Source organism: Mobula hypostoma, chromosome 4 (assembly GCF_963921235.1).
Source record: "Mobula hypostoma chromosome 4, sMobHyp1.1, whole genome shotgun sequence".
In the NCBI taxonomy this organism is placed as follows: Eukaryota; Metazoa; Chordata; class Chondrichthyes; order Myliobatiformes; family Myliobatidae; genus Mobula; species Mobula hypostoma.
In genome coordinates, this window is record NC_086100.1 from 99364731 (window position 1) to 99378430 (window position 13700).

At 43.4% G+C, this 13700-nt stretch overlaps 1 protein-coding gene across 10 annotated transcripts in view; it reads left to right on the forward strand.

Moving 5' to 3' along the window:
- Positions 1 to 13700, forward strand: part of LOC134345510 (uncharacterized) — a 267873-nt gene that overhangs the window by 244017 nt on the left and 10156 nt on the right. Inside the window, exon 20 of one of the 10 annotated variants that reach the window (XM_063046267.1) lies at positions 11487 to 13665. The exons of the other annotated variants lie outside the window; for them this stretch is intronic. Within the exon in view, the coding sequence (XP_062902337.1) occupies positions 11487 to 11553 (67 nt within the window). The 3' untranslated portion in view covers positions 11554 to 13665. Of the gene's footprint in view, positions 1 to 11486; positions 13666 to 13700 lie in introns of those variants that run through there. 10 annotated transcript variants of the gene reach the window in all.

The following is a 13700-nucleotide window of genomic DNA, read 5'->3' on the forward strand; positions in this document are numbered from 1 at the left end:
GGTCTTTCAGATTTTTAAGTACCTTCTGCCTTGTAATAGTAACTGCACTCATTTCTCTTCCCTCACACCTTTCAACACCGGGCACACTGCTGGTGTCTTCCACAGTGAAGACTGATGCAAAATACTCACTTAGTTCATCTGCCATCTCCTTGTCCCCCGCTATTATTTCTCCAGCCTCATTTTCCAGCAGTCCCACATCTACTCTCATCTCTTATATTTTTTACATACTTAAAAAAGCTTTTACTATCCACTTTGATATTGTTTGCTAGCTTGCTTTCATATTTCATCTTTTCCATTCTAATTTTAGTTTGCTGCAAGTTTTTAAAAGCTTCCCAATCCTCTGTCTTCCCACTAATTTTTGCTTTATTGGATGCCCATTAGTTTTAACTTACCTTGTCAGCCACAGTTGAATTATTTTGCCATTTGAGTATTTCTTCATTTTTGGAATACGTCTCTCCTGCATCTTCCTCATTTTCCCCAGAAACCCTCACCATTGTTGCTCTGCTGTCATCCCTACCAGCATCTCCTTCCAATTTGCTTTGGCCAACTCCTCTCTAGCCTAGCACTATGTTTCTCAGTCACCTAATATTGTGCACCCACCTGGGAGAGAGATATCACACAAACATCATCAGTACACAGCTCCATACTTCTATGAGAGTAATCTCAGGAGCCCTAAAATGCACACCTGTCCAATGGCTCCCAACAATGACTGGAATAGCACCCCCGGAGATCCGTAGAAGAGCAGCTTCGGCAAAGCTCTACAAGCGTATTCAAAATATGCACATCATTCCAGTTCATAAACTCATCGAAAATGCTCCCCCCAAGTTCCTGACTTAGATCCCAAAAACCTTTCTACAACTTGAAAAATCTTGATTCCTGTGACGAACACGCTGAACGGCTCCAATACTGGCACACCAAACACGCCCCCACCCCCAACGGAGAACTGATCAATAACCCCCACCTCACTCCTCCCAGGCTTTACTACAGCTACCAGAAAAAACTGGACAGCTGCATAGACTCATACATCGCCATGCCAAAACAGCGTAAACAGTACACCAATGGGGCGCCAGACAAATCCCAGCTTACCTTTGTGTTGCCCCAACCCAGGACATCCTCCACCTGGTCCAAACATGTCCTCTCACCAAGATCCGAGATGGCTTTGCTACGGTCCATCAATGCAGCCACAAGCTGGACGAGTGGCTTGACAATAACCAATTAGAAGTGTGAAGAAGGAGAAACACCTGTCATATGAAACAACAACAAGGAGTCGTCCTCGGAGGAAGGTTCGGCGGGGGTCATTGTAGCACCCAAGCTGGTAGAAATCCCATCCGTCTACAAGGATTTGGAAGAAGTCTTCAGTAAAGGAAAGGCCTCCACTCTTCCACTGCATTACCCCTATGACTGTGCCATAGATCTATTGCTTGGTACTTGTACTCCATGAGGTCAATTATACACGCTCTCAGGCCATGAGCAAAGCACTAAGGAGGAGAATATAAAGGAGTCTCTTGCCTTGGTATTCATTCAGCCCTCCACCTCTAGCCAGTGCTGGCTTCTTCATACAGAAGGATGGGAGTCTGTGGCCTTGCATTGATTAGAGAGAGGACTAATTTATCAAGAATCGTTACCCCCTTCCACTCAGAACACTGCCTTCGAGATTCTCCAAGGGGCAAGAGTATTATCAAAGCTAGACTTGCTGAGTGCGTACAACCTGGTTCATATAAAGGAGGGTGACGAGTGGAAGACGGCATTCAACACACCAACAGGGCACTATGAGTACCTGGTCATGCCCTTTGGCCTTGTGAATGCACCAGTAGTTTACCAGGCTTTTATAAACAACGTGCTCTGGGATGCTGTCCATAAGTACACCTTCGTCTACTTGGACAACATCCTGATTTTCTCTAAGTCCATGGAGGAGCACCGCTCACATCAGAGATATCCTAAAGAGGCTTCTTGATCATGGATTTTACGTCAAGCTGGAAAAATCTGAATTTCACTTAACCAACATTTAAATTTTGGACTTCATCATCTCTAATGGTAGTCTCAAGATGGACCCTAGTAAGACACTGGTGGTTGGAGATTGGCCACAACCATCCAATGTGAAACAAGTCCAATGATTCCTGGGATTTGCCAGCTTTTACTGGAAGTGTATCAGAAACTTCAGCTCAGTGGCAGCTCTACTGACAGCACTAACCAAGAGATCCACGGGTCCTCTTGTTTGGACCACCGAGGCAGAGGCTGCTTTTGCAGAACACAAACAGTGATTCACAACAGCTCCCAATTTGGTTGCACCTAACCCGGACCTTCCCTTCATTGTGGAAGTGGATGCCTCGAACGTCAGAGTAGGTGCAGTGTTGTCTCAACAGACACCTTTGGACAATAAACTGCACCGTGTGTGTTCTTTTCCAGGCAGCTATCCCCGGCAAAGGTGAACTATGACATCAGCAATCAAGAGCTTCTTGCAGTTAAATTAGTTTTGGAGGAATGGCGCCACTGGCTAGAAGGGGCCAAGAATGAGTGCTCCTCACATAACTGTGAGTTTTGGACACATATAAGGAGCAGTTTGTAGAAATAGGTTCCTCGCATAACTGTGAATCCGCATTGTCTGAAGACGCATACAACGAGGATAGGGTGTATTACATGTAATTCTATTTGTTACATTACAGTAAGGATGTGGAGGCTTTGGAGAGGGTGCAAGAGAAGTTCACTGGAATATTGACTAGATTATAGACTTCTAACTGAAATGGGAGGTTGGAGACGGATTTTTTTCTCTAAAGAAGCTGAGGGGAGACCTAGATGTAATATATATAAAATTATGAGGAACAAAACAGGCCCTATGACTCAAGATATTCATGCTGGCTGAGTTGCCCACCCAATCTAGTCCCGTTTGCCTGCTTTTGGCACTTATCCCTCAGAACCTTTTGTACTGATGTCTTTTAAATGTTGTAATTGTACCTGCATCTACTAATTGTGGTAACTCATCCTACGTAGCTTCCATCCTCTGTAGGGACAACTGGACACTTGGCCCTTTTTAATCCTTATTTCCGCTCAAGTCTTCACTCTCTCGTTTTAGACTCACCTATCTCGGGGAAGAAGGCTGTGACTATTCACCTTTTCTATGTTGCTCATGGTTTTTATAAACCACCATAAGATCACTTGTGCTCTAGGGGAGCAGTGGGTAAGTCCTAGCCTATCCATAGAGTTGTGCAATAAATACCTCACAGATACAGACCATTTGACACAACACTGTGCCCACCCAGCTAGACCCAATTTCTAGCACTTGGTCCAACTAAAACTGATCAACTGAAACAGAAACAGGTGTAGAAGGAATCAAAATTAGTGAAGGACAACCAAACTAAAAGGTGAAGGTGTGGCAGATGTGACAGTTTAAACCTGCAATTCATCAGTTCTTACACAAGGGCAAGAATGAGCAGAGGAACAAAACACAAGGTGGTCATCCTACATCAGCAAGGTCTCTCCCAAGCAGAAATTTTGCAGCAGACCGGAGTTTCAAGATATGCTGTTCCAACATATCTAACATAAGAAGGTTTGTAAGTGCTACTGGGGAGGGTTTAAACTAGATTTACAGGGGGGGATGGGAACCAGAGTGCCAGAGCAGATAGTGGAGTGGGGCTGAAAATAAATGATGTTAAAATTCCATGCAAACTCACAAATAGAAGGGTTGTGTGTGGTGGTAATAATCTTCTGAGGTGTGTCTATTTCAATGCGAGGAGCATTGTTGGGAAGGCAGACAAGCTGAGGGCGTGGATTGACACGTGGAATTACAACATTATAGCCATTAGTGAAACTTGGCTACAGGAGAGGCAGGACTGGCAGCTTAATATTCCAGGGTTCCGATGTTTCAAAAGTTATAGAAGCAGAGGAATGAAGGGTGGAGGGGGGGGTGGCATTGCTAGTCAGGGAAAATGTTACAGCAGTGCTCAGGCAAGGATGTGATTGGTAAATGGGAGGCCTTCAAAGGAGAAATTTTGAGAGTGCAGAGTTTGTATATTCCTGTCAGGATTAAAGGTGAAGTGAATAAGAGTAAGGAACCTTGGTTCTCAAAGGATATTGGAACTCTGATAAAGAAGAAGAGAGATGTATGACATGTATAGGAAACAGGGAGCAAATAAAGTGCTTGAAGAGAATAAATAGTGTAAAAAAAAAACTTAAGAAAGAAATCAGGAGGGCGAAAAGAAGACATGAGGTTGTTTTGGCAGTCAAGGTGAAGGATAATCCAAAGAGCTTCTACAGGTATATTAACAGCAAAAGGATAGCAAGGGATAAAATTAGTCCTCTTGAAGATCAGAGTGGTCGGCTATGTATGGAACAAAAAGAAATGGGCGAGATCTTAAATGGGTTTTTTGCATCTGTATTTACTAAGGAAACTGACATGGAGTCAATGGAAATAAGGCAAACAAATAGTGAGGTCATGGAACCTATACAGATTGAAGAGGAGGAGGTGCTTGCTATCTTGAGGCAAATCAGAGTAGATAAATCCCCAGGACCTGACAGGGTATTCCCTCGGACCTTGAAGAAGACTAGTGTTGAAATTTCAGGGGCCCTGGCAGATATATTTAAAATGTTAGTATCCACAGGTGAGGTACCGGAGGATTGGAGGATAGCTCATATTGTTCCGTTGTTTAAACAAGGCTTTAAAAGTAATTTTATAGGGGTAAGTTTGACGTCGGTAGTAGGTAAATTACTGGAAGGAGTACTAAGAGATAGGATCTACAAGTATTTGGATAAACAGGGACTTATTAGGGAAAGTCAACATGGCTTTGTGCGTGATAGGTCATGTTTGACAAATCTGTTGGAGTTTTTCGAAGAGGTTACCAGGAAAGTGGATGAAGGGAAGGCAGTGGATGTTGTCTACATGGACTTCAGTAAGGCCTTTGACAAGGTCCCACATGGGAGGTACATGGAAAGGTAGTAAATTGGATTAGATATTGTCTGAATGGAAGAAGCCAGAGAGTGGTAGTGGAGGATTGCTTCTCTGAGTGGAGGCCTGTGACTAGTGGTGTGCCACAGGGATCAGTGCTGGGTCCATTGCTATTTGTCATCTCTATCAGTGATCTGGATGATAATGTGGTAAATTGGATCAGCAAATTTGCTGATGATACAAAGATTGGAGGTGTAGTGGACAGTGAGGAAGGTTTTCAAAGCTTGCAGAGGGATTTGGACCAGCTGGAAAAATGGGCTGAAAAATGACAGATGGAGTTTAATACAGACAAGTGTGAGGTATTGCACTTTGGAAGGACAAACTTTGGAAGGTAGAACATACAAGGTAAATGGTAGGGCACTGAGGAGTGCAGTAGAACAGAGGGACCTGGGAATACAGATACAAAATTCCCTAAAAGTGACGTCACAGGTAGATAGGGTCGTAAAGAGAGCTTTTGGTACATTGGCCTTCATAAATCGAAGTATTGAGTATAAGAGTTGGAATATTATGGTGAGGTTGTATAAGGCATTGGTGAGGCCGAATTTGGAGTATTGTGTACAGTTTTGGTCACAAATTACAGGAAGGATATTAATAAAGGTTGAAAGAGTGCAGAGAAGGTTTACAAGGATGTTGCCGGGACTTGAGAAACTGAGTTCCAGAGAAAGGTTGACTAGGTTAGGACTTTATTCCCTGGAGCGTAGAAGAACGAGGGGAGATTTGATAGAGGTATATAAAATTATGATGGGTATGGATAGAGTGAATGCAAGCAGGCTTTTTCCACTGAGGCAATGGGAGAAAAAAACCAGAGGACATGGGTTAAGGGTGAAGGGGGAAAAGTTTAAAGGGAACGTTGGGGGGGGCTTCTTCACACAGAGAGTGGTGGGAGTGTGGAATGAGCTGCCAGATGAAGTGGTAAATGCGGGCTCACTTTTAACATTTCAGAAAAACTTGGACAGGTACCTGGATGAGAGGTGTATGGAGGGATATGGTCCAGGTGCAGGTCAGTGGGACTCAGCAGAAAAATGGTTCGGCACAGACAAGAAGGGCCAAAAGACCTGTTTCTGTGCTGTAATGTTCTATAGTTCTGTGGTTTGGACAGAGTACAAGAACCTGGCATGTATTCAGCAGGCCAAGAGGCTGAATTCCAGACAGGCCAAGTAGTCTTTGTTCTTTACCACTTTAATTTCATCCTGCCTTATCGACCGGGGTCAAAAAACTAGAAGACAGATGCCTTGTCCCATCGGTTTGACGAACTGGAATGAGAAGAGCAGCCCACCACCATTTTCCCACTGGCCAAGGTGGTAGTTCCAATTCGTTGGGTATTCGACGCTCTTGTTCTCAGGGCCCAGGCACAAGGGGAGATTCCTAAGAATGGTCATCTGTTCGACCCGAGTTTCGTCCTTCGTCCAGTCCCAGGTACTCCATTGGGGAAATTGCTTGGGAATGACCGCTCACCCAGGGATTGGCAGGGGTCCTTGAGTTTATCAAAAGGAGGTATTGGTGGCTCAGAATAATGAGGTGTAAGTTCAGACCCTAACATGATAATTTCAGAATGTGGATTTATTTTTTAAATATCCAGTTATTTTTTTAATTGAACCTTCTGATATTAGTGTAATAGCCCATTAATTTCAACCCGTAATACAACTTTAGAAAGAAAAGTAACCACCCTTGCCTAGTTTTTTTTTTACTTATCTTTTACATATAACAAAACTAGAAAGAAATCATTCAGCCTGTTTGGCAGCTGCTGCCTCTCTCAGTAGAGAATTCCCATTAACCCCATTTCCCACCCCCCCCGTCTTATTTCCCTATATCCCTGCAACACTTTTTCCTCAATCATTGTATTTGAAGCTTTTTATAATCAATCCACACCATAGCTACTTAACCATCCAAAACATAGTTCGGGTGAACAAAATGGATGACCTGAAAGAAACTTCAACAGATGATGCAAGTTCTGCACAGACAACATCCAAGGTGAGAATCACAACCCATGTCCCTAGAGTTGTGAGTCTGTAGCACTGATTTTTGCACCATCCTGCCACCTTGTCACACCAAATCTGATGGCAGGTGATAGGTCACAATGAATGATACTGATAAACTGGTAAATTGGGTGGGGCAGTGATGGATAGAATTTAATCCTGATAAGTGGGAGGTGATACATTTTGAAGGGTCCACTACGGGCTTGGCATCTACAATGAACAGTAAGTCCATAGAGAATATTGAGGAAATAAATCTGAAGTTCTCAGATGGTGGCAGTGCCAGTAGGTCGGGTGTAGAAGATATTTGCTTTCATTTGCCATGGTATCAAATATAAGAGCAGCAAGATTTTGCTAAAACATTATGAACATTGGTTCAGCTCCAACTGGGCTAATGTGTGTAGTTCTGGTCATCACACAATATAGTGTGATTGCACAGGAAAGTACAGTGGAGATTCACAGGGATGGAATACTTCAGTCAGGATAGGCAAGATTAATTTTCTTTAGACCAGAGGAGATTGAGGGGGGTTCCTGACAGATGTGCAATAGATAGGGTTGATAGTAATGAACTATTCCCTGTGGCAGAGGTGCCAAAGACACCATAGGTTTAAGAGTAAGAGTAAAATGGACTTTGTAAAGGTTCCACCAGGTAGGCTGGTCAAAAGATTAGAACACATGGGATCCAGGGTCAATTAGCTAACTGGATACAAAATTAGCTTTGTGGTAGGATGGAGAGGGTGGTAATGGAGGGTTGTTTGTCAGATTGGAAATGTGTGATGAATTTTGTGCTGCGGGGATCAATGCTGAGACCACACCTCTTTAACTTGCTCCCCCTAATGAACCATTCACTGAAAGCCTGAATTTCATCTGTCTGTGTGACCAGTACTCTGTGGAACTAGACTCCATTATAATCATCCCATGCATTAACTAAATTCTCACATGTTTACCCTTGGTAAAATTCCAAACATGAGAAATCAGGCCCTAAAGCTAGTCACTAGCAAGTTCTAATTATTTATGCATTTACCTGTACAATTGCCCAATTATTTGCACAACTGCCAAACAAAAGCAGCTTATTTTCTACTATCTAGGACCATGAATGAAACAACAGAATTAGATCAAAGATAAATGCTAACTGCAAAACTTAAATTAAATTCTCTAAACCCTTAAAATTCCCCCACACACTGAAATTCCAAATTCCATATACAGTACTGCTCAATGGAACTGAATCCATTGAATATAACTGGTTTGGAACGTCAAAGCACTTGTGTAGCACAGATATTACTTTCCACTTGTTGGCCCATACCTGATTATTGGAACTACATAATATAGAGCAGTGGGGCACAGGAACAGGCCTTTTGGCCAACTGTGATAACAATCTGCCTGCATGTGGTCTGTATCCCTCCATCCGCTATCTGTTATGTGTGTGCCTAAATGCCTCTTAAGCATCACTATCATGTCTGCTTTTTGCCACTTTCCCTGGCAGGAAGTTGCAGGTGGTTTAGTGACACTACCTCTGTTATTCCAAGGAAGAGAACTCCTCAGTTACTGAGAGAAGAAATGTCCCCTCATCTGTCTGAAGTGTGTGAATCACCCACTTCTGAAACTGCATCCAGTGTACCAGTGACCCTGAACCCCCACCTCAGGGGAAGCATTCTCCTCAGAATGGAATGTTTCAGTCAGTTCACCGCTCATTCCTTGTACTTAAGCCCAATGAGTGTGAATAAAAACCTTCTGCATGCCTCCCTTCCCAGGAATTATCCTTGTGACCTTCCCTCCAGTGCAGGTACTTCCTTCCTTAAATGTGGAGACCCAGCATACAGTGACATGCAAAAGTTTGGGCACCCTGGTTAAAATTTCTGTTACTGTGAATAGCTAAGAGAATAAAAGATTACCTGATTTCCAAAAGCCATAAAGTTAAAGATGACACATTTCTTTAGTATTTTAAGCAAGATTACTTTTTTATTTCCATCTTGTCCAGTTTCAAAATAAAAAAGGAAAAGGGCCCGAAGCAAAAGTTTGGACACCCTGCATGGTCAGTACTTAGTTACACCCCCTTTGGCAAGTATCACAGCTTGTAAACGCTTTCTGTAGCCAGCTGAGTCTTTCAATTCTTGTTTGGGGGATTTTCGCTCATTCTTCCTTGCAAAAGGCTTCTAGTTCTGTGAGATTCTTGGGCCGTCTTGCATGCACTGCTCTTTTGAGGTCTATCCACAGATTTTCGATGATGTTTAGGCTGGGAGACTGTGAGGGCCGTGGCAAAGCCTTCAGCTTGCACCTCTTGAGGTAGTCCATTGTGAATTTTGAGGTGTGTTTAGGATCATTATCCTGTTGTAGAAGCCATCCTCTTTTACTCTTCAGCTTTTTTACAGACGGTGTGATGCTTTTTTTTTGGCGTGTGCCTGCGTGCGTGCGAGTCTGTGTGTGTGCGTCTGTACGTGTGCATTTCTGTGTGTGTGCATCCGTGATGATGTCTTTTTCATGGCTTTTTCCAAGGTGCAGAGCGAGAGAGAGAGACTGTGTGGCACGCACCACTCCTCACACAGACATTGTCACAATATTTTTCCCTTTATTTTATGAGGTTGAGTTGCGATCTCGACACTCAACCCGGCACGGATGGAAAGTGTACTCTGGAGCAGACCTGACTGGTTTCGAACCCGGGAACCTCCGCTCCCGGGTCTGGTGCTGATGTCATTGCGCCACCAGCCGGCCCAGACGGTGTGATGCTTGCTTCCAGAATTTGCTGGTATTTAATTGAATTCATTCTTCCCTCTCTCAGTGAAATGACCTCAACTTGACTTCCACCGTTCCTTGTAACTGCCATTTCTTAATTACATTACAAACTGAGGAAATGGCTACTTGAAAATGCTTTGCTATCTTCTTATAGCCTTCTCCTGCTTTGTGGGCATCATTTATTATTTCAGAGTGATAGGCAGTTGCTTAGAGGAGCCCATGGCTGCTGATTGTTGGGACAAGGTTTGAGGAGTCAGGGTGTTTATAAAGCTTTGAAATTTGCATCCTCTGGCCTGTCCTAACGATGAGTGTGAACAAGCCGTAGCCCTAACAAGCTATTTAAGGTCTGAGACCTTAGTAAAAGTTGTCTGAGAGCTCAAATCTCTTGGGGTGCCCAAACTTTTGCATGGTGCTCCTTTCCTTTTTTTCACTTTAAAATTGTACAAAACAAAATAATACACTAATCTTGCTTAAGATGTTGAAAAGAATGTTTCATCTTTAACTTTATGACTTTTGGAGATCAGTTCATCTTCTACTCGCGTAGCTATTCACAGTAACAGAAATTTTGACCGGGGTGCCCAAACTTTTGCATGCCACTGTATACGGGGAACTCCAGAAGGGTCTCAGCTGTAAAGCTGCATCCAAACCTGCCTAATTTTACACTTCACTTGCTGACATAAAGGACAATGTTTCTTCTAACTCAAAATTATGCAGCCACCCCCACCTCCGCCACAGGGGATGAATCAGGGGGCCAGTTTATGGGCATTGTGACAAAGGAATAAGGGACAGGGATGTAGGGAACACACATGGGGAGGTGGGAGAGGGTTCCTGCTATAAACAAGCTGAAAACACACTGGCTAGGTGAAACAAAAACAAGGAGTAAACCCTCAAGTCTGTCCAGCCCAGCAGAAAGCCATGTGCCGGCAGAAGAGAATTAACGTTTCAGCACAGTATTTAGCAGTGACATTGTGGGCCAGAAGGCCTATGCTGCGACTTCCACAATCAGTGTTCTTTTCAGCCCATTGATTTGTGCTAGACCCCAGTACAACAATCCTCATTCTTTTCCCATTGTACAGCCAAAATTCTCTATCCTTTTCCCTTCAGAAAGCCCTGTTAGACCATTTCTAACAAGTTAGAATTATACAACACAGAAACTGTCCCTTCGACCCAGCTGGTCCTTGCTGACCCAATTCCCATCTAATCTAATCGCATTTGTCTACTTTCCGCTATTCATGTAAGTGCCCAAGTACTTTTTAATGAAGCACTTCTGGCAGTTCACTGACCATGTTGTGGGTGGAGAAAGTTGCCCCTCATGTTTAGAGCACAGTTTAGATGGAGTGAATGGGTTATGGGGAATGAATTGTTGAACATGTGCATCATTTCCAAATAATTGCAGACCGATTTCCTTGCTCTGCACCCTCTATAAACTCTACGAGAGACTCATACTGAAAAGAATATTCCCCTTAGTCGAAGATCTAACACCAGACCAAGCCAGGTTCAGGCCAGGCCACTCTTGCTGTGGTCAAGTCCTGAACTTAACCCAGTATATTGACGATGGCTTTGAAATGCGAAAAATTACAGGGGCATTATTCATTAACTTAACAGCAGCATATGACACTGAATCACAGAGGCCTTCTACTGAAATTATCTAAAATGTTAAAGAACAAAACCACAGTCAAAGTAATAAGAAGCCTCCTAGAAAGTCACAGATTTTATGTAGAAATGAATGGAATTAAGAGTAGGTGGCGTCCACAAAAGAATGGACTACCATAGGGATCAGTCCTGGCACCTCTACTATTTAATGTTTACACAAATGACAAACCAACCTTTCCTAACGCACGCAGGTTTATCTATGCAGACGACCTATGCATAGCAACACAAGCTAACTCCTTCCAAGAAGTTGAAGTATGACTTACAGAAGTCCTCGAAGGAATGAAGTAGTATTATGAAAAATGGTCTCTGAACCCAAATCCATCAAAAACTCAAGTGTGTGCATTCCACTTGAGGAATTGAGAAGCAGCTCGGAAACTCAAAATCTTCTGGTGTGGGAAGGAGCTCGAACACCATCTGACTCCAATTTACCTGGGCGTGTCACTGGATAGGATGCTTTCATTTGCCACCCACATCCAAAAACTCCAAGGGAAAGATGGCTCTCGTAATTCTCTCTTGAAAAAATTAGCAGCCACGAAATGGGGAGCTAATGCTCACACACTTAGATCAACTGCCCTAGAACTCTGCTATGCACCTGCAGAATATGGGGCAGATCAACCCATGCAAAGAAAATAGACCCGTTGCTTAACGAAGCCTGCCAAATAATCACGGGCACACTGTGCCCCACACCCATTAACGTCATTTACAGACTTGCAGGCATTGCTTCCCCAGAGATCCAAAGATACAATACAAGAAAATTTGAACAAGGTAAACAGAACTTGGATCCACAGCACCCACTACATCATCATGTACCCGTTTCAAACGCCTAAAATCAAGGAAAAGCTACAGTGGAGGAACTACCGCACGGAACATCCCCGCAAACATACAGGATTGACCTCTGGCAACAAACAGAAGCCAGAACCCCGCCAAACAATACAGTGCAAGACCCCACAGAAATGTTGCCAGACGGGGCACTGCTTGACAGACGGAAGTGGTGCACTCTCAACAGAGCGGGCGGTTGTAGGACAGTAGACAATATGGTGAAGTGGGGTTTAAAGACCAGCGAATCCTGTGAGTGTGGTGAAAGGGTGCAGAACATTGAACACATTCTGCGCAACTGCCCACTCTCACCTGATTTAGCTGACCCTGTTCAACATCAACCAAACAACACTGGAGTATCTGGCTGTCTGGTGCGATGATGATGATGAATAAAAATATTGAACAATAAATAATTTTGTATGGGGTAATCTTATCCTCTAGTAGCCAAATCAAGTCTAATATTTTCAGTACCACCCTATCCTCATGATCAGACCTCTACTGTCCAACGTATGCTGATACCTCTTCCTTCAACTGCTTTCACTGCCATTTGGTACTTCCAGAAATAGACTTTTGCTGAGTCCTCCACACCACTGAGTACTGTATTATGGTTAGTGCAGAGCAGGGGATCTGTCCGTCTGAAAAGTCCATACCAGCCAGAGTATGTCTAGAAGCAACCCAGCCAGTCTATTACACCAGCTATTTCCCACTTCACTACACATTCTTTCCTTTATTCAGCTCCCTTATGAATGCGTTTTTTAATGATTTGATTCTTCTGCCAAACAACTTTGTTCTGTGTCCTCTGTTTCTTGGCTCCTCTGCCGATGGGAATATTTTCACTCTACCTGTCTTCATGTATTTAAGTGCCTCCATTTGTCTGCCACATTAATTCAACATCCACTCCCGCTCTGATCTTTCTGCCTGTGACCACACAACATCTCATTTTCCATTTGGGCACTTCAGGACTCAGCGCTGAATTCTTCGATTTTGGATATCTTAACTCATTCTTCCTTTCTATCTTTATTTATCTTTGAATTGAATTGACTTTTTTTCTTACATCCTTCACATACGTGAGGAGTAAATATCTTTGCGTAACGTCTCTATCTGAATGTGCAATATACAGATTATAGTCATTTGTAATAAATAGTATGTACAGTAAGATACACAACAGAACAGTCATTTTAGCTTAGAAATACAATTGTGTCAGCATGAATTAATCAGTCTGATGGCCTGGTGGAAGAAGCTGTCCCGGAACCTGTTGGTCCTGGCTTTTCTGCTGCTGCGGTACCGTTTCCCGGATGGTAGCAACTGGAACAGTTTGTGGTTGGGGTGACTCAGGTCCCCAATAATTCTTTGGGCCCTCTCTAAACACCTGTCTCTGTAAACATCCTGAATACTGGGAAGTTCACATCTACAGGTGAGCTAGGATGTCCGCACCACTCTCTGTTGTGTCCTGTTATTGAGCGAAGTACTGTTCCCATACCAGTCAGGATGCCCTCAACTGTAGGAAGTTCTTAGGATTTGGGAACTCATGCCAAACTTCTTCAACCGTCTGAGGTGAAAGAGGCGCTAATGTGCTTTTTTCACCACAT